Source organism: Pelophylax lessonae, assembly GCF_965119305.1.
Source record: "Pelophylax lessonae genome assembly, chromosome: 1".
NCBI classification, from domain to species: Eukaryota; Metazoa; Chordata; class Amphibia; order Anura; family Ranidae; genus Pelophylax; species Pelophylax lessonae.
Genome location: NC_138768.1, coordinates 299,596,143 through 299,618,010, shown reverse-complemented (window position 1 = coordinate 299,618,010; position 21,868 = coordinate 299,596,143). Strand labels below are relative to the sequence as shown.

Sequence of the window (21,868 nt, the reverse complement as noted above, 5' to 3'; positions counted from 1 at the left end):
CAAGACCACCTTATCCAAGTGAATGACCAGATACGGAGACTTGCAGGACAAAGCCGCCAGCTCCGACACTCTGCGAGCCGAAGTGATCGCCACCAAAAAGGCGACCTTTTTGGACAACATAGACCTCCCTGATCTGTTCAAAGGGAGCACGTTGTAACACAGATAGAATGAGATTCAAGTCCCAAGGAGGCAGAGGTTCCCTCCTAGGAGGGACCAGATGCCGCACCCCTTGAACAAAAGGTGCCAACCAAGGAGTTAGAAGCCACAGGACGTTGAAAAAGAACGGCCAGCGCAGACACCTGACCCTTGATCGTAGCCAGCGCCAAACGCTGTTCGACACCCGTTTGAAGGAAGGACAACACTCGAGAAACCGAGTACGTGCGAGGTGAAAACCCCCTGGACTCACACCAGGCAAAATAGGCCTTCCAAGTACGGTAATAGACCTTCCCTGGGGAAGGCTTCCTCGCGTTGATCAAAGTGTGAATGACCTCAGGGGAGAGACCCTTATCCTTCAGGACCTCGGTCTCAACAGCCAGGCCGTCAAAGCCAGCGACTGTAAAGCAGGATGGAATATCGGCCCTTGAGACAGGAGATCGCTTCGAAGAGGTAGACGCCATGGGGCGTCGACCGCCAGATTCACGAGGTCTGCGTACCAGGACCGGAGAGGCCAGTCCGGCGCCACAAGAATCACCGTGCTGCGTTCCGAGTGCAACCTGCGAAGGAACCTGGACAGCAATTGAATCGGTGGAAACGCATACATCAGTCTGTACTGATGCCACGGGACCACCAACGCGTCTGCCCGAGGGTCGCGCATCCTTGCCACGAACCTTCTCACCTTGTTGTTCAGAGGAGACGCGAACAGGTCCACATCTGGAAGACCCCACTTTACGCACAACATCTGGAAGACAGCTGGGTGGAGAGACCATTCCCCCTGATCCAGGGTCTGGCGACTCAGATAGTCCGCCTGCCAGTTCTCCACCCCCGGAATGTGAACTGCCGTTATCGCCGGGACATGAGTCTCGGCCCAAGACAGCATGTCAGCCACTTCCCGAGCCGCTCGGGCACTCCTGGTGCCCCCTTGGTGGTTGATGTAGGCCACCGCCGTGGCATTGTCCGTCTGCACCTGAACCGGACAGCCCTGCAGCCTGTCCGTCCAGCGACGAAGGCAGAGATTTATCGCACGCAATTCCAGAATGTTGATCGGAAGGAAGGACTCCCCCTCCGACCAAGTTCCCTGGGCGGACAGAACGCCCAGAACACCACCCCAGCCCGACAGGCTGGCATCCGTGGTGATCACTGTCCATGAGATAGGACGAAAGGACTTGCCCCCCGATACCATCGGGGACTGGAGCCACCACAGAAGATCCCTTCTGGTGCGATGGCTCAACGAGATCTGAAGATACAGGGATTGAGGTCGCCCGTCCCACCTGGACAGGATCTCCGCTTGGAGACCCCGCGTGTGAAACTGGGCGAAGGGAATCGCCTCGAAGGCCGAGACCATCAATCCCAGACATCTCATGCTCGTCCGCAGAGACGAGTGCGGAACGTCCCTGAGGGACCTGACTTCCTCCTGAAGAGTCCTGAGTTTGTCTTCCGGCAGGAAGACCTTCGCCTGGAGCGAGTCCAGGATCATTCCCAGGTAGGGAAGACGAACCGACGGACACAGCGTCGACTTTGGAAAATTTATCGTCCAACCAAACTCCTGCAGAGTTTGCATCGTGACGGACAGGTCCTTTTCCAGACCCTGGCTGGTCGCAGACCGAACCAGAATGTCGTCCAGATACCCCAGGACAGAGATGCCCTGGGCTCTCAACAAAGCCAGAACGGGTGCAAGCACCTTGGGGAAAACCCGTGGAGCCGAGGCGAGACCAAAAGGTAACGCCACGAATTGGTAATGATCCTCCGCAATGGCGAATCGAAGGTACCTCTGGTGACCCTCGAAAATCGGGATGTGAAGGTACGCATCCTTCAAATCGATGGAGGCCATGAATTCCCCCGGAACCAGGGCAGCCACCACCGACCGCAGGGATTCCATGCGGAACTTGCGAACCCGCACAAAGCGGTTCAGAGCCTTCAAGTCCAGAATCGGACGAACCTTGCCCTCCTTCCTGGGCACGGTGAACAGATTTGAATAAAACCCCCGAAATCTGTCCCGATGAGGCACCGGAACCACCACTCCCTGAGCCCTCAGGTCCCGCACCGCTAGGTGCAGATCCCGCAAACGCTCCGGAGACAGTTGAAGATTTGAGGGAAAGAATCTGCTCTCCGGCCGAGAGAGAAACTCGATCTTGTAGCCAGATCGAACGATTTCCTGAACCCACCGGTCCCGCACGCGGGCCAGCCAGGGTTGAAGAAAACCGAGCAAGCGTCCCCCCACCCCAGAACTGGGTGAGGGCGCCCCTTCAGGCCGCATTGTTATGGGCAGCGGGTCCGGACTGACCGGACTTCTGTTTACCAGACCACGGCTTCTTTTGGGAGCCTTGACCCTTGAACGGTTTGCCCTTGTAGTGCGACCGAAAGGCACGAAAGGACCCCTGAGGAGGCCGAAAATTAGTATGCTTCTTACCAGGAGCCCCCTTAGCCTTGGGGAAGTGGGGCAAGAGAGTGCTCTTACCGCCCGTGATCCCCTTTATCAACGTATCCAAGGATTCCCCAAAAAGGCGAGATCCATCATAAGGCAGATTGGCTAAGGTCTTGCGCGAAGATTGGTCCACAGACCAACACTTTAACCAAACCAGGCGGCGAGACAACACCGCCACGCTTTGTACATGTGCAGCCAACGGCACTAAATCCAAGTCCGCATCACACAGATACATGACACCCTGATGGATTTGATCCACCATATCCAATGTCGCCGGTGAGGCCGAATCAGCCACTAAGACGCGCCTAAGCACCTGCGTCCAACTTGCGACAGCCTGGGCTGCCATAAGAGAGGCAAACAGAGCTTTCAGCATCGAACCCGTAACAGAATAAGTATGACGGGCAAGAGACTCCATTCTCCTATCCGTGGCATCGCGGAACACCGGAGTATCCTCTGCAGGAATCGCAGTGGATTTATTCAAAACCGCAATCGCGTGATCCACCGGGGGTGGCACACACCACCGTTCATCAGTGGCAGGCGTGAAAGGATAACGCAGCCTGAACCTTCTTGGCACAGCAAAAGGTTTGCGTAAATTGCGCCATTGTTCCTTAACAGCGCGCTGAAAATCATCAGTGCAGGGAAAGACCTGCGATGTCTTGCGTCTTTTCTGCGTCCCATAAGCCGCCAGGGCAGCAGGAGGACACAGTTCATCCTGCAAACGCAGCGTTTGTTTTATAGAAGCAACCAATTCATCCATGATTGCAAGCTCCTCAGGCGAGCCAGGGGGAGAATTATCAACCCCCTCAACCTCAGCCTCCACCTCGGACCCCACGAGATCCAGGGAGGAACGGGACCCCGATAAGGAGACCCCAGCCATAGCAGCCCCATCACCATCACCCTCAGAATCAGAGGAAACAGAAACTCTGGGTCTTTTAGTGGATTGAGCAGCCACCAGCATCTGCACCTGAGCAGCAAGGTTAGCCACCACTTCGGCTAAATACCCCCCTGGGGGGGAAACAGCAGTCCCCTGGCTTCCCACCAAGGTGACAGGAAATTTGCCCTCCTGAGAATCCATTGCCCCAAAAAAATATGCCGGAGAATAAAGGGTTAATTGCCCCTTTAACAAGCGCGGCGAGCGCAGCCCACCGCACACACACACAAGCACAATGAGACCCCCACAGGGATAGAACTGAACACAGGCAATGGATATAGGAAGAACAGAAGGATAAAACCTGAAGAGACCACTGCTGCTGCTGCCGCCTCGATCGGTGCACCCAGGAAAGAGGAAGTGATGAAATCAGGGCGCTCTATTAAAGCCTATGGAAGGCTACAAGAAAATGGCCGCCCGCAGTGCAAACATGCGGCCGGAGCAAGCGCAGTCAAAATGGCACCGTTTGGCGCCGAAACCGCCGCTCCCCCACTACTGTGAGAACCGCAGTATACACTACACATGTCAAAAAACATCGCTGTATTGTGCCCAAACATGACAAAAACATGCCCCACAGCCTGTCACACCTTCCACAGTCTGACACAGACAGTGCCGCACAGCCCCCCCCTTGCAGCCCACAGCGTGCAGCCAGAGCGATAGGGAGCTAAACAGTGTGAACAGAGGCAGGTTACACAGTCCCAGACTGACACCCCCCCAACAGACAGGTCCCCACATAGATACACTTACCTCCTAATGGAGTGGGGAACCCGCACAGGCGAACAAGCCGCTGCACATGAGGCAGGGAGAGTCGCATCCAGGACGCACAAAATCGGGGTTAAGAAACCGCACAGCGTCCAGTGAGGTAGCCACCTCACCAAGCATCCCTGCACCGAACAGGGATGGGTCGTTCACTGCGCCAGGAGCGTTACCTGGCTGAACGCTCGAGGCAGGCTGGGAAGCCACTGACCCACAACCTGCGACCAGGGGGATCAGCCCGAGACCCAGCCCGCATGAATCCTCTTCATCAGAAGAACTAACTAACGCTGACAAAAAGAACAGCTAAGTAAAGAGAGAGAAAAAACTCAAACAAAAAATCAAAAAAGAAGAGAAAGGCTGAGGCAAAAAGCCCCAGCATAGAGAGATCCAGCTACTCCTGACAAGCTAGACATTGAAACTGACATATGGTTGCAGGAAGTAGGAGGGTATTGACTGAGGGGACCACCCCCTGTGGGTGGGATATGTTGAAAGCTTTAATGTTAACATATTCTGTTGCCTAGCTACTCCTTCGGAGCAAAGTCTAATACCCCATTGTGACGAATATGAAGATGGCGGCGACTGTCGGAGGACGTAAGAGAAAAGCATTTTCCTGGCAGCAGCATTGGCGTTTTTTTAAATGTCCTGTGTGCATGAGGCCTAAAAAAGAGGAAGGATGATCTTGGGTTTGTTTGGAAGTGGACAGCCAATCATAGGCAGTGGAGGCATTCCCCCACCACAAAGCTGCACATATACAAGGAGCGTGTATACATGCGGCTTTGTTGGGGGCAATGTCTCCATTGCCTATGATTGGCTGTCCACTTTGACAGCTTCCCGGTTGGGTACAGACATGTCCAAACACACCTGAGTTCATTGATAGAGAGGCTGTAGGGGACCAGTTGCAGTGCTGGTGGGACCTTACCAGAGAAGGGACTAGGATAACAGTCCTTATTGCTGCACCCCTTAAACTGAATTTGCATTAATCCCTTGTAGTGGTTTGGAGGAGTACCATTGCAAGGGTAGATTTAGGCTGGGATCACAGTAGTGTGAATCGGATGTGGGTTTCCCCGCAACCAATTAGCATAACAGGCGAGTGTGACTCCCAATGGAGCCGGTTCACGCATCTCCGGGGCGGCTGTGGTCTGGATTGCAGAATGGTCCTTGTGCTTTTTTGGGTCCGCTTCAGGTGTGAATTCAGGCTAAAATTTGGACCTGAATAGCACCTGGACCAGTGAACAGGCACTAGGGTTGCCACCTCATCTCTTTAACCACTTGCCGACCAGCCGCCGGTTCCTGCGAATCGCCGTACCTGTACGGTGGTCCATGGAAGCACTCCTGGGGGCGTGCATGCCCACTCGCCAGCGGGGAAGTCGATCCATGGGGCCGGTGGTCACGATTGCTGCCGGACACCCACGATCGCTCCCCGTGAAGGGAGAACGGCAGTCTGCTGTTGTAAACAGTAGACCGTTCTCTCTGGAATCAATACAGAGCTCCTTTCTTCCAGCTATTTAGGAACACAGGTCTCTGTATTGTTTTCACAAGCCCCCCCCAGTTAGAAAACACCCCCTAGGCTCACATTTAACCCTTTGATCGCCCCTGGGTTGACCCCTTCCCTGCCAGTGTCATTATTACAGTAACTGTGCATATTTTTAGCACTGAATACTGTAGTAATGTCACTGGTACCCCCAAATGTCAGTTAGGGGTCCGATCTGTCCGCCGCTAAAAATTGCTGATCACCGCCATTACTATTAAAAAAAAAAAAAAAAAATATGATATGACAAAGCTTTCCTCTAGTTTGCAGACGCGATAACTTTGCATTAACCAATCAAAATACGCTTATCGGGATTTTTTTATAAAAAATATGTAGCAAAATACAAATTGGCCTAAAATGATGAAAAAAATTTGGATTTTTACATTTTTTTTATTCTGAATGTTATATAGCAGAAAGTGAAAATATTTTTTTTTTTTTTTCAGAATTGTCGTTGTTTCTTAAAAAATAAAAAATCGCAGAGGTGATCAAATACCACCAAAAGAAAGCTCTATTTGTGGGGAAAAAAGGAGATCAATTTTATTTGGGTACAGCGTCGCATGACCGCGCAATTGTCTGTTAAAGTAATGCAGTGCTGAATCGCAAAAAATGGCCTGGTCATTAAATTAAAATCTTGCAGTCCAGAAGTGGACCAGGACACACATTATTTACACAGGTTCCAATGGCTGATTAAGGCTGGATACACACTATACAACTTTTGTTGTTTGATTTCCTTTAGATTTACCTTTTCTATGTAGTGCAAGGGCCTGCCTGATTGCATACAAATTTAAAGTTAGGTTTGACCTCATATTATATGGTTTTGGTAAATCTAAAGGAAAAAAATCTAAAGATAATTCTATAGTGTGTATCCAGCTTAAAGCGGAGTTCCACTTGCTTTTGTGTTTATTAAAAGTAAGTAGCTACAAACAGTGTATCTGCTGACTTTTATTAAACACACACTCACCTGTACCATGGTCCAGCGATACGGCTGGCGGGAGCCTTGGTTTTCCCACTCTTCTCCCAGTGTCGCCGGCATCTCTAGTGTGGGCACCTGGATGTGACAACTTGTGAGTCGTGCTGCACGTCCTGAACGGACGGGCAATCTTCTGGGATCTGTGACATGTCCCAGAAGATTGCAGGGAGAGAGGGGAGAGGAGAATGGCGGCCCGAGCGGAAGTAGGAGTAGGCACCTGTCAAAACTAGGTACCTGTTACCCCCCCCCCCCCCCAAAAACAAGTGGAATGTCATGTGGTCAGGAGGCTTTAAAGCGCAAGTTCCACTTTTGAGTGAAACTCCGCTTTAAGGTGGTAATTAAACTCACTTACTCTGGCAATACACTAGCCGAAAAACTGTTTGAAAATCTGTCATTTGGACAGTTCATTCATTTTTCGTCCAGTTAATGGGCATGGATAGATAATCGGTTTTAACTTTTAAAAACTGAAAAATCAAAGGAACAGTTTAGAAAATTCTGCCGAACGATGGATAAATTGATAGCTTAATGTGTTTCTCGCCTGAACTGTTTGCACTAGGCATAGGTGACAAAATGAACAAAAAACGTATTTGTTTATGTCCATTGAACGATTTATTGATCAAAAGTCGGTCATTATATGATGGCACAATCGTCTGCTCTCACGGCCGATTGTTAGTTTTTCAAAAATTAGCTTGAATGATTTTTTGTATAGTGTATGGCCAGCATTAGTGCCTTATGTGCATTATATTAGCCTCAGAACCTGTGTAATTAATATGGGTCCTGGTTTAGGGCTCTTTCACACGGTCCGCCTCCGTAGGCGGATCCGTGCTGCTCAGCGAGGATCGATCTGCCGATCCCCGCTGAGCCGGCGGATGACAGCTCCGTCTCCGCTTGCAGAGCGGAGAGGGAGGTGTCACAGCTCCCGCTGCTCTCTATGGGGGATCGGATGAGAGCGGACCACTTGTCCGCTCTCATCCGATCCGATACCTGAACGGATGGAAAAATAGGGTTTCCATCCGTCCGGATTTCACGGACAGGATCGGATACGGATGGCAGCGGGTGTCAGCGGAGGTGTCACCGCTGACACCCGCTGCTCCATAGAGCTGCATGGAGGACTCGATCAGATCCGCCTAAAAAACTGACAGGCGGATCTGATCGGACTGCCCGTGTGAAAGAGCCCTTAAAGGGATGATGTGGCAACCCTAACAGGCACGAACCTTTATGAATCCAGCCTTTTAGTCTAATTCTCAGAGTAGGGCTTAAAAGATTGCCTTGAACCTAGAGTAAGGCTCAGTGAATTGCGCCTATCGGATTTAAAGTGGAGTTCCGCCCCCCCAATGAAAAGTCAGCAGCTACAAATTTTGTACTGTAGCTGCTGACTTTTAAATATTAGAACTTACCTGTCCAGGGTTTCCCGCGATGTCAGCACCTGAAGCTGATTTTGGTATCGGCTTTTGGGTGCTGCCGCCACCATTTAGGGTAAGGGAACCTGGCAGTGAAGCCTTTCGGGTTGCACAGCTTGTGCCCTACCAGTGATCGACTGATTATCAGCAAAGCCGATATATCGAGGGCTGATACGCACTTTCTCTGATATAATCGGAATCGGCCGGGATGTTACCGATATTTCGGGAAAGTGCTTGTACTGGAGTGATACCTGCAGCTAGAGGCATCACCCCGGTACCGCCATCCATAGCCGACGGTGGGCTGTCTTGTAATGACAACTGATGCGGCTGACATTGCAAGGAGCAGGAGGGGACGTTCCCCCTCCCCCTTCCGTGGCTCGCCCGGGTCTCCTGTCCCACCGGGAGACCCTGGCAACCAGCCTGCATGGCCACCGAAGACCCGATCAAACCTGCATTCAGCTCTGATTGGGTCTCCATGTAAAAACCTGGAAGTGATGTCATGACATCACTTCCGCGTACTCTGCGCCAGATTAAAAAAAAGTTACAGCATTCAAAACTGCCAAACTTGGCGTTTTGAATGCTTTTAAGTGCAGAGGAGGGGTTTGGGGTCTTTTAGACCCCCGATCCCTCCACAAGAGTACCTGTCAAGTGATAGAAAAAAAAAAAAAAAAGGGTTTCAAATGTACGAAAATATCGGCCAATACATATGCAATGGCCAAAATATCGGTATCGGCAACGAAAAACCGATATCGGTCGATCACTATTCCCTACTGCGCATGCGCAAAGCCTTGTAATTGGCCTTTCAGCGGAGGAAGAAGGAGGGGGGCCGAACTTGTGAGGGAGGGGGCCGCGGCGCTGTCTCCCAGAAGTGGGGAAGGGTACCTGTCAAAAACAGGTAACCGTTCCCCCCTCCACCCTGAGAGGTGCCAAATGTGGCACCAGAGGAAGCAGATGAGTGGAATTAGCACTTTTGGGTGGAACTCCACTATAATAACATAAAACAACAACATGGCAGTGTTATTAGAGCCTGGCCATGCTGGGAAAGGAGCATTCCGTGGGAGTACCTGAGCCTGTATCCCTTCCCAGCACTGTAACCTGTATACATCAGCACAGCCACCTCTCACCTGCCCTCAGCCACACTGTCACTATACAGGCGCCTGCTCTGCCCCAATCCGGGCACCGCTCTCCATAATAACAACCTGGCTACGGCCGCCGCCATGACTACAACCCGCCCACCACTCGCCTCATACGCTACCCGGCAACTGATTGGCCCTCCTGCTCTGCCTAGGTCACACAACCTACACTTATTGGGTACGGTCCCGTGCGACGCAGCCTGTTGGGTCGAAGTCTTCTCTGGTTGGGAGAACAGATGAGGCGGGGTCTCTGCTTATTGGAGGGATGTAGGGAAGTGCTGCTGTTGAATCCGATTGGTTAGAAGTGGCTGGGCTGCACTGATGATGATTGGTGTAGGAATGTGTAGAGTTCATTGATCGCATTGGAAGTGTATGGAAGCCGAAGTGAGGTGACAGCAGGGTCTTCTGATAGAGCGTGTGGCTGGTGTGTGTCACCTGTCTGCAGTCTATGTATGTATATTATTTCCTTTATCTTTGTTCTAGCACTCAGTATGGTTTGTAGTCTCAATGCTTGACATCTTTTATATGTAGTCTAATGCTGGCCATACACTATACGAAAAATCATTCAAACTCATTTTCCAAAAACGAACACTCGGCGGTGAGAGCAGACGATCGTGCCACCATGTAATGACCGAATTTTGATTGATAAATCGTTCAATGCACATAAATCTGTTTTCTGTTCATTTTGTCACATATGCCTAACGCAAACAGTTCGGGCGAGAAATACATTAACCTTTCAATTTATCATTCGTTCCGCAGAATTTTTTCCAAACTGTTCCTTTAATTTTTCAGCTCTAAAAAGGTAAAACTGATTTGCTATCTGTGCCCATTAACTGGACAAAAAAACGAACGGATCAAATGACAGATTTTCGATTGATTTTTCGGCTAGTGTATGGCCAGCGTCACCAGTTACAATCAGCTTTACATTTACCAAAACTAGGTAATATTAGAACCTGCCTTATCCATCCAGTCACTTCGCATCCAATCAGGCAGGTCTTTGCGCACACTTGTTGGTAGATCCAAAGGAGATTGTACAATCAGATTGTACTGTGTGTGGATTTCTACAGAACCATGCCTAGTACTGAACCTGATGTAACTAGATTTAGCCCTGGTTCACACTGATCTGATGCAGGAAACACATCAACGGCAGCATTTCCCGCACCGCATAGCAATCGCACTACTGCGTTCATGTGATCTGCTGCAGGTGTCAATTAACCACTTACCTACTGTGCACTTTCACCCCCTTCCAACCCAGGCCAATTTCCAGCGTTGTTGCACTTTGAATGGCAATCGGGTGGTCATGCAACACTGTACCCAAACTAAACTGTTAACGTTTTTTTGAGATGGAGCTTTCTTTTGGTGGTATTTAATCACTGCTGGGTTTTATTTTTTGCTAAATGAACTAAAAAGAAAGAACAAAAATTTGGGGAAAAAAAAGTTTTGCTTAGTTTCTGTTATAAAATGTTGGAAATAAGTAATTTTTCTCCTTCACTGATGAGGCTCCACTTATGGGCACTGATGAGGAGGCATTAATGAGGCTGCACCGATGAGGAGGCATTAATGAGGCTGCACTGATGAGGAGGCATTGATGAGGAGGCATTGATGAGGCTGCACTGATGAGGAGACATTGATGAGGCTGCACTGATGAGGAGGCATTGATGAGGCTGCACTGATGGGCACTGATGAGGAGGCATTGATGAGGCTGCACTGATGAGACATTGATGAGGCTGCACTGATGAGGAGGCATTGATGAGGCTGCACTGATGGGCACTGATGAGGAGGCATTGATGAGGCTGCACTGATGAGGAGGCATTGATGAGGCTGCACTGATGGGCACTGATAAGGCTGCACTGATAGACGGAACTAGCACTGGTGGGCACTGTTGAGGCTGCACTGATCATCAGGACACTGATGATCAGTGTCCTGATTGTCAGCGTAGATGTCCCTGTGTGGATTTGCCCGTTTTTGGCTCACCTCTCCTCATGCACTGTCAGGGGAGGATTGCAGATAACCATCCAATCCTGTTTACGTTGTGATCAGCTTTGATTGAACGCAGCTGATCACGTAAAGAGTCACTGTGATTGGCTTCTTACCTGAATCACGGCCGATGCGCGCCGCTGGGGGCACGCAGGCAGCGTGAGCACGGGAGGATGCCATATGATGCGGCCGCGCTGTAGCCATCATTCGGCTATAACACAATTGAGAAAGGATTAAAAGTTGACACCCCAAAAGCAGGTCGCAAAACGCAGTGCATTTGCCTGAATTGGATCGCATGGGTGTTCATACAATTTCAATGCGGCAAAGAAAAATTTGCAGGCAGTGAGATTTGGGCGATACAAAATAAATAAGCTCAAACTGCACCGCACACAATCGCATGTAATTCCTGTGTGAATCACATGCAACTTGACAGTGTGAGCCGGGCTAAAAGGGCCATGTTTACCCGCACATGTTCTGTTTATTCCCAGGTAGTCTCATTCATGTCTGTTGGGATCCAGCCACTGTTCCCAGTTTGCCAGCCATGTGCATGCACAGCCTAGATCGCATACTGTCTATGTTTGGGGACATGCACTCTCATGGCTGTCAGATTGGGAGCAGTAGCTGCATCCTAATTGACATGAATGGGTTTGCCTGCACCGGGATGGACAGAACACCTGTGTAGGTAAACATGACCCTCATATAGGTGCACAATATATTACCCCTGTATGAACAAGGCCTAAAAATGAATGTATTGCTAAATAATTAGGAACCAAAAAGACATGCTCGACATCCAATCTATCCCATATGATTTTCATGGTGCTAATTCATAGCAGACTGGTACTGGCAGTGTAGATCAAGCAGTGGGTCACACCACTAGCAGATATGGCAGTCGGTGTATCTTACTAAGAAATAGCTTTTAATATTTGTGGGTGATAGGCAGTCAAAATGTAGTAGATCATCTGTATATATGTTAAATTGAACATTGACATAACTTAATTAAAGTGGGAGTTGGCTCACATGCATGACTTTTACCTAGAAGTATGCCTAATGCCCCATACACACGTGCAGATTATCTGCAGACTTTTGTCTGCAGACTTACCAAAATCATATAATATGAGGTCAAACCTAAACACTTTCAATTTGTATGCAATCCGGCAGGCCCTTGCACTACATAGAAAAGGTAAGTCTGCAGACAAAAGTCTGCAGATAATCTGCACGTGTGTATGGGGCATAAAGCAAGGCTTACCTATAGGTACAGTTAATATCTCCTAAACATTCGCCATTTAGGAGATATTTATTTGTGATGCAGCTGGTGACATCACCGATGCATGCGCTCCTGTGCCGTGAACAGCGGCTCCTACATGCATGCACGTGACATTATCACGGCTCCGGTCATTCACACAGCTGGAGTCCGTGAACTCGAAAAGAGGACCGGGTGAACATGGAAGCGCCTTCAGCAGTGACAGCGTGTCACTGGAGGGCTTTGTTTTTCAGTTAAGTTTCATGTAATGTGCTAGTATGCCATGCATACTAGCACATTATTGCATAGCCTTGCAGGATTAAAAAAAAAAAAAAGAAAACGGTGCTTTACTACCGCTTTGAAGGTTAATTTCCAAATCCCTTCCAGACTCTGGTCAGCTGATAAAAAAATCTCCTTTTGATTACTCCTGTTATTCAGTCTTGGGGGTAATTCTTAGACAGAATGACCTATTACTTGCTCATGCAGGTATCCTCTAGCCCTTTGAAGCCACCCTACTTCTCTGGCCACCCCCTCACTGATGTCATCATGTACAAAGCAAGGTCAGTGATACTGCATTGTACATGAGGATGTACAGGGCCTGCCCACATTCTAGGACTAGAGGGGGAGCAGAGGAGAGTGCTGACTGCTGGGGGAGCAGAGATTAACTTGATTATCCCTCTTACTGTATATTGCAGCTTACTTTTGGAAGGGGGGTTACCAACCAAAAGACAATTTTATCAGCAGAGTTTTTGCTTTGAGTTTCCAGACTGTTCTTTGACTAAGAATATTTTCTTTGTGCAGAACTACGTAGCAATGGACAAAGACTTATTCATATCTGCGCCTGGAAAAGTAATATTACATGGTGAACATGCGGTGGTCCATGGGAAGGTAGAGTATATGATGTCTATTAGTATTCCTTATTATCATGTTGTGCAATGCATGTGTAGTCTTCTAGTTTTTTATTAGGTGTTTATAGGTGAAACTCTAATCCAAACATTTTCTTTTATTAATAAATTGGACAAGGGTTAGAACCTGTGGGTTTTATTTTTGCTGTTATGGGACTTTCAGGATCCCTGCCAGGACTTCCAGAATTCCTTGAGTGAATTACACTGGGCATGTCCTCTGTCCAAAAGGGCTATTTTAATGTAGATGTTCGGTCAAAACCTAACAAAGCTTAAACCTACCCTTGATCTAAGCCCCTATGATAACTCTCCTGTGAAGGAACAATGTGTATACTTATCTGATCTAATGGTGTTCAGGTCCAGTCACATGGGCTTCAAAGGATTGTAAAGGCAGAAGTTTTTTTTTTTTTTTCTCTTAATACATTTTATGCATTAAGATTAAAAACTTTTGTCTGCAGCAGCCCCCCTAATACTTACCTGAGTCCATCTTTATCCAGCGATGTTGCAGGTGTGTCTAAGATGCCTGGGACTCCCCTCCTCATTGGCTGAGATAGCAGAGTGGCGCGATTGGCTCCCGCTGCTGTCAATCAAAATCATTTAGTTAATCAGGAGAGAGAGAGAGAGGGGGGCTGGTCCAGGTCGTGGCTCCGTGTCTGAATGGACACAGGGAGCTGTGACTCGGCTTGGGTGCCCCCATAGCAAGATGCTTGCTGTGGGGGCACTCAACCGAAGGGAGGGACCAGGAGCACAGAGGAGGGACCTGAGAAGAGGAGGATCCGGGCTGCCCTGTGCAAAACCAACTGCACAGAGGAGGTAAATATAACATGTTTGGTATTTTTTTTTTTTTTTTAAAGAAACAAGAATTTACACTTACTTTCAGGGGAGAGAAGAGAGCTGCAACAATGGCTGCAGAGCCTGGGCGCTGACGTCACGCATAGACTTACTATGGGGCATCTGTTGGCTGTTCTACCTTTACACCTAAGACAGTGCTGGGACCAAATCGCATGACCAAACCAGGGCGCCCTTTGATTACTTAAGTATACACATCTTTCCTTTACAGGGTAGTTGGCATTTTTTGCGATATGGCACTGGTTTATTTTAGCTGACAGTTACGTGGCCGTGCGACACTGTACCCAAATAAAATGTATGTCCTTCCCCCCCCCCCCCCCCACAAATAGAGCTTTCTTTTGGTGATATTTGATCACCTCTGCGGTTTTTATTTTTTTGCACTATAAAAAAAAAAAACTGACCATTTTGGAAAAAAAAAAAAAAAATTTATTATATATATATATATATATATATATATATATATATATATATATATATATTCCTTTCTGCTAAACACACATCTAATAAAATAAATGTAAAAAATAAAATTTCTTCATCAATTTAGGCCAAAATCTATTCTACATATTTTTTTGGGGGGAAAAAAATCCCAATAGGCGTATACTGATTGGTTTGCGCAAAAGCTATAGTGTCCAAAAACTATGGGATATATTTATGGAATTTTTATTTATTTATTTTACTTGTAATGGCGGCGACTAGCGACATTGCAGTGGACACCTAACTGACAATTTTGACATTTTTTGGGAACCAGTGACACTAATACAATGATCAGTGCTAAAAATATGCACTGTCACTGTACTAATGACACTGGCAGGGAAAGGGGTTAACAGCTAGGGCGATCAAGGTGTTAAATGTGTGGCCAACATGTGTTACTGTGTGCGCTGTTTTTTACTACCTGCTTTGCATGTGACACTTCTACCTTACCACTGTGAAGCGTTTGATGCATGATGGGTAACCACCAGGTCTGCCCACTGTCATTTGAGGTAGCATACATACCCCTCCTATATGTTTCTGCGTGTTTAGAGACCAATTCAGATTTTCTCCAACATTTTCAGTTTTATATCGTCTTGCTCCATTTTGCAAGTTAGCGTATCCTTACATACTGTTAGCTGCTAATAGAATTTAAATGCAAATGGCTATAAAGTGTAATGAATGGAAAATTACTAACAGTTAATGTCCAGGTGGTGTCTTTCTATAAAGGCTATTAAATGATTGTTTAAAGTCTTGTTTTTTTTTTTTTTTTTTGTTAACATGTTCTACTTCCCTGCTCCATGCAGTTGGTTTTGTACAGAGCAGCCTGGATCCTCCTCTTCTCGGGTCCCTCTGCACTGCTCCTGGCCCCTGAGTGCCCCCACAGCAAGCAGCTTGCTATGGGGCACCCGAGCCGAGTCACAGCTCCCTGTGTCCATTTAGACACGGAGCCGCATCCCAGCCCTGCCCCCTCTCTTTCCTGATTGGCTGGCTGACTGACCATGACAGAAGCAGGAGCCAATTGTGCCGCGCTTGTGTCTCAGCCACTGAAGAGGGGAGTCCCAGGCAGCTGAGAAACTCCTGCAACATCGCTGGATAAAAATAAGCTCAGGTAAGTATGAGGGAGGCTGCTGCACACAAAAGATGTTTTTAATTTTAATACATAGAATGCATTAAGATAAAAAAATCTTTTGCCTTTACAATCCCTTTAATAGTACAAATAATCAATGCTATTTAACCAAAGCATAAGATTCTGGCACTGCTGTCTTTCAGTGTAGGACAATTAACTTTTGATATAGAAAATACCAGCACAAAAGAAGTGTGTTTGCAAAAAGAGGGCTATATTTACATAAAGCTTTTGAAAAGGCTATGGTTTTGTGTGTGGTTTTTTTTTTTTTTGTTTTTTTTTATATGAAACGTGGTATACTCCCCTGCTCTGTGCAATGGGATTACACAGAGCAGCCATGAACCTTCTCTCCTGGGGTCCCCTGCCAGTGTTCCTGGCACCTACTCTTCTTTGTGTGCAACCATAGGAAGCTACTTCTAGTGGTGGCACACCTGCGGGCTCGCTCCCGAGCTGGGCTATGCACGCCTGCCCCCTATCTATTCATTAGAATGCATGTGCTTCCACTGTGAAGACTCTCGTAGATTTCAGGAGTTAGGACTGCAGGTAATATAGGGTGCAGTGAAGTGGCCCTGCAGCTTACACATGCACGTGCAAATATGTGCTAACTAAACCCATTTTTAACACATACTGTTGGACAGGTATATTAGATTGGTTAACAAACTGGTTGGTGAATTGAGCTGGGAATTCGTTGTTTTTGTTTCCTGTGCACGACTATATACACACAGTGTGGCTCGGAGCACCCCCTCCCCTGCTTTCTGCTAACAGGATTTGCTGCTGCCTCTCTGTCCTGGGAGGAGGGAGAGACCAGAACTGCTGCAGACGGGCATAGCGCAAGATAGGATTCAGATTGGGGGGGCTGCAAGGGGGCAATATTTTCACTGAAACTATTTTTTTTGTTTATCTTAATGCAGGGAATGCATTAAAGCGGAGTTCCACCCTGAAAAGAAAAAATTTACCTAAAAATACCCCTGTGACAGTCAGGGCTAGTGCATTTAAGCAACGATAGCCTCTGAAATGTCCCCTGTTTCACTTACCTGTAAGAAGAAATACTTACCTTGAAAATGTCTTGTTCAGCGCTGCCATCTCAGGTGTGGGCAGCTGAAGCCGGAGCGTCCTCTTCTGTGTCCTCTTCGTGACGTCAGAGTCCCAGAATGCCCTGCTACTCACTTCCGGGCAGGCACGTCATCCCTGCGCAGCTTCTGGGCATGCCTGCCCCGGAAGTGACGAGTGACTCCGGTGTAGGCGCATTGACTCCTGGGATCGATGACGCTCATCTCCCAGGAGTCAATGCAGGGAGGAAGTGACGTCGGGCGCCGTGTCCGCAGAGGGAGGAAGAGGAAGGAAGGTAGGTATATTTTCATTAAAAACAAGGTAAGTGAAACAAAAAAAAATTTTAATTATCCAATTCTTTTTAAGGTAAATTAAAGCAAGAGGACGGTGGAAATTTTTCTTTTTTTTTTTTTTAGGGTGGAACTCTGCTTTAAGGTTAAAAAAATGTTCTGCCTTTAGAAGTACTATAAGGTGAACCTGTGTTTTGCTCATGAAAGGAAAAGCAACAGATTTGATTTATTGCTGTCTCCACAACTGCACATATCACTTTGCTACCCTGCCTCTCCATTCACCAGCGGAAGCAAACTGACATTGCTCCTATGTGGCATCACTGGTGGTTTATGATTAACTGTTTAGGTTCCCTGCACTGTTACAAGAAGGGGGATGGGATCCATAATTTTGTGTAAGCTCCAAATTGCAACTGGGAGTCTTCATAGGGCTTCTGCTTCTTGCTATATGGAATGGCAGGAGAACAGATAAGAAAGAACATGCTGCAAAGCTTAGCATCAAAATCACAAATCCACTATAAGCCCAGGTTTACACTAGCTGTGGCCGTGGCTCACAGCAGGGGGTCCAGTGCTTCTCCATTCTCCGTTTTTGAGGTGCGAATCAGGTCCACATTTTTGCCAGAATTCAGACCTGAAACTGAGCCATAGATACACAGAACCCTTTTCCAGTGTGAACCACAGCCACTCCGAAGCTGTGTGAACTGGTGCCATTGAGAGCCAGCCACAGTCTCCTATCATGCAAATTGGATGCAGGGAAACCCGCATCCAATTTGCATAAGCAATGGTTAATACAGATATGGTTAGTGTGTGGGGCTTGGGGTAGTTCATTGGTCCCTGCTGGGAGCTCTCCGCCAACTAGCAGCATTGATCCCCCAGCATTGACAGCTAAAGTTTTGCATATCCAAAAGACTTTTTATTATGCAAAATTGAATTAAGGTAATCAGTGAATCCGAGGCCCACATCATGTTATTTGCAACTTAAAGAGGAAGTAAACCCTCCTCTGCAAGTTGTAGCTATAGGTAAGCCTATGATAAGGCTTACCTATAGGTACTGTAAATATCTCCTAAACATATACCGTTTAGGAGATATTTACCTTACATTCAGCCAGTGACGTCACTGGCGCATGCGCTATAAAGGAACGGCCGCTGGTGCCGTTCCTTCAGAGCCTCGTGCCGTGACCGTCGGCTATCGCGCGCGTGCGCGGGATAGATGTCACTGCTGCTCCGGCCAATCAGATGGCCGGATGCCTCGATCCCGGAAGACGGGCGACTGAACATGACGCCCGTCATAGAGGTGAGCGGGCGGCACGGTGGGGGCTCGTTCTAAGGTAAGTATTTCATAATGAGCTAGTATGCAATGCATACTAGCTCATTATGTGTTTCTCTTTCATTGTGAAAAAAACAAAAAAATCGGGTTTACAACCTCTTTAATAATAGCTGTTTACAGGGTAAATTAGCTGAGCCATTTGAGTTAATTTCACTTTTATTTTTTTAACTATAGTTAATTACTCTTTCATGTGTTTGCCATATGCTTATGCTCTGTTACTTAATGTCAGTGTTTCATTTTTTTCAGGTGGCTTTGGCAGTGGGTTTAAATTTAAGAACGTTTATTAAAGTGCAACCTCACACGGACAGTACTGTGTTAATAAACTTGCCAAATATTGGAACTAGGCTTACTTGGGATGTCAGTGAACTTAAGCCTCTGCTACCCAGATTTCAAGGTGAGTTTGAGCATAGATAGTGCTTTTATACATAGTAACAATTTTAGTTTGCAACTGCATGAAAATTGACTGTCTATTTCTAGGATTCTCTGTTTTTATCTTTTTTATGGGTGTAGTGTACTGTAGTGGTGCACCAAAATAAAAATTTCGGCATCAAAAATTCAGGATGCACTTGGCCAAAACCAAAATTGACAGTTTAAATAAAAAAATAAATAAAATGCTTTGTATTATGTTTTGCTTTTAAATGAATATGAATTTATTGTTGCCTATTGTCGGCACATTTTTGAAGCAATGGCACCTTTGTGAAGCGGTGTTAAAAATCTTGCTTGCTGCATTTTTGGTGCATATTTGGCTAACTGCACCACAAAACGCACCTCCCCGTTGAAATGTATTCAAAATGCAACAAGAACGCATCAAAGATGCCCCCGTGTTGCATTTTTTGAGTAAAAACATTTGCATTGCATTTTATGAAAAACACACCTCACCCAAGGTAAAATTGTGTTTTTGGCAGCCATTATCGCCATTTTTTTTTTCTTTTTCTTTTGGCACAATGCTGAAAACCCTATTTTTGACTGATAATTTTTGGCAGCCGAAATTTCGGTGCAGCACTAGTATAGTGTAATAGGTTAAACTCAATGTTTAATTCATGTTTGGGAATCCACTGTTTCAGCTTGCCTCATTGCAAGATCTCTTATCCTTACAAGTTTATATAAATGGCAGAAGGCCTGTGTTGGTCTATCAAAAGTGATGGGATCAGATCTTATAACTTGTCAAGTCAACTAGTCCCCTGGCAGTGGCCAATCAAAGCAGGTGTTTAGGGCCTCCTGTAGACATGAAATTGTTGCTTGATCTGACCATTTTATGTCAGATCAGACAACTGTCATATAATGTCTATGAATACCTTTTAGTGCTTAGTTGTACAGTTTGGCCTGGAGTTGTTCTTCAAAGCCCATGTCATAGAGGTGTTTTTTCTGTCATTGTTGGAGAATGTTACTCAGTGTATTTTTTAAGTTAGTCAGCAGTTTATTTAGCTTTGAATTGCATAAGCTATATTCATGTGCAAGAGCAGTCAAAGCTTGCACACGTATTAGCTGCAGAGTCCCTATCGTACACACAATATGATAGAAATACCCTATCCTATAGGGGTATTAACATTCTATTCCGCTACATATCCCTCTGTATCCCTGTTATCTCCATCATACCAGACTATGTACAATGGATACATTAGTCCGATGCTCCAGGGGGTTCAAAAGAGATATTGCTGCAGGAATTTACATCTTCCAGGTCATGGATTAAAATAAAAATACTAAATAATTTATTCATTCGTAATGGAAGATGATGTCCAAAAAGGTTCCGAACTCCCATTCAACTGGCTGACCGGTGGGTGTTAGAATGTTTACTTGCTATGCACACAGCATTGTAAAATAAGCCTATTGCTGTAACGTTACTCAATAGTGATTGTTTTTTATGTATTTATATACAGCATGGTGGCTTAGAGGCCACAACTGTGTTCTTTAGTCCTGGGTTTGGTTGTTAGAAGGTATACTACTTATTTTTTTTTTTATTTATATGATCTCATGTTTTCCTGGGTTACATTTAGTGGATTAATTTGCTTGCAGTCAGACTTCCCCAGTGTGTGTGTTTCTATCTCTATGGTTGTGGCATGCACATTAATTAATTGACCACTGGAAGGTTTACCCCCCCCCCCCCCTCTCCCTTCATGGCCAGGCCATTTTTTGCGATATGGCACTGTTACTTTAACTGACAATTGCGTGGTCGTGCGGCCCTGTACCCAAATAAAATGTATGTCCTTTTTTCCCCACAAATAGAGCTTTCTTTTGGTGGTAATTGATCACCTCCTGCTTTTTCTTTTTTTTTTTTTTTTTAAAGACCGACAGTTTAAAAAAAAAAAAAAAAAACAATTAAAAAAAATTGAAAAAATCTGCTACATATTTTTGGAAAAAAAAAAATCCTAATAGGCATATATGGATTGGTTTGTGCAAAATTTATAGCATCTACAAACTATGGGATAGATTTATTTATTTTTATTTTTTAGTAGTAATGGAGGCAATTAGTGACTTATAGTGGGACTGCGTTTTTGCTGTGGACATTCTGACCTGTCCCACTGGTTCCTGTCCCTGTACTAATGACATTGGCTGGAAAGGGGTTAACATATGGGGTGATCAAAGGTTAAATGTGTACCTAGCCTGTGTTTTACTAAACTGTGGGAGGTGCTTTGACTAGGGGAAGACATGGATCCTAGTCCTTGCTTTGCAGAGAAACGGGATCCATGCCTTCCCTTCTGTCAGAATGGTAATCTGCCTTGTTGACAGATTGCCATTCTGTCTTTCTGGCTAATGATCGGCGGGTGCCGGAGGACATCAAGTCCATGGTACCAACTGATCGGCTCCCGGTGTGTAAACACAGCAGGAGCGAGCCGGCGGCGGCGTGCATTTTCCCACCCCACCCGGAAGTGCAGGATCGTGTGTGTGTGTGTGTATGTGATCCTGCGCACAGCTGCCGCCCTGTAGCAGTAAACTGCTATAGGGTGGTCGGAAAGCAGTTAAACTGTTACAATTTACACATCCTCTGTCAGGTTTTTATTGCTGTCAGCATCCCCATTTGTTAGATTTTAACTTTATTCCTGGTCTGGGTGTCTGGAAGTAAATAGGCAGCACTCCAAGCAGCTAATGTTTTAAATTTGCATATATATCTGTAAGAAGGCAACATATACAAACAAAACAGTACAACAAAGTACATGCACAAGATCTCCCCACAGTTCCATTATCTAGACCAGGGATTCCCAAACTACGCTCCTGTAGCTGTTGCAGAACTACACATCCCATAAGGCATTGTAAAACTCTGACATTCACAGACATGACTAGGCATGATGGGAATTGTAGTTCCTGAACAACTGGAGGGCCGTAGTTTGGGAATCCTTGATCTAGACAAA

General features: G+C 46.5%; 2 protein-coding genes across 6 annotated transcripts in view; one reads left to right on the top strand and one right to left on the bottom strand.

Moving 5' to 3' along the window:
* MMAB (metabolism of cobalamin associated B) overlaps positions 1 to 9,411 on the bottom strand; it is a 45,365-nt gene extending 35,954 nt beyond the window's left edge. The window contains exon 1 of the mRNA XM_082264136.1: positions 9,288 to 9,411. Coding sequence (XP_082120262.1) covers positions 9,288 to 9,382 — 95 coding nt within the window. The 5' untranslated portion in view covers positions 9,383 to 9,411. The remainder of the gene's footprint in view (positions 1 to 9,287) is intronic.
* A 201-nt stretch (positions 9,412 to 9,612) lies between these two features.
* MVK (mevalonate kinase) overlaps positions 9,613 to 21,868 on the top strand; it is a 38,604-nt gene continuing 26,348 nt past the window's right edge. The window contains exons 1-3 of one of the 5 annotated variants that reach the window (XM_082271049.1): positions 9,613 to 9,746; positions 13,315 to 13,401; positions 18,768 to 18,915. In XM_082271049.1, coding sequence (XP_082127175.1) covers positions 13,327 to 13,401; positions 18,768 to 18,915 — 223 coding nt within the window. In that variant the 5' untranslated portion in view covers positions 9,613 to 9,746; positions 13,315 to 13,326. Of the gene's footprint in view, positions 9,747 to 13,311; positions 13,402 to 18,767; positions 18,916 to 21,868 lie in introns of all 5 variants that reach the window. The other 4 variants (XM_082271050.1, XM_082271051.1, XM_082271052.1 and 1 more) reach the window with 4 other exon arrangements.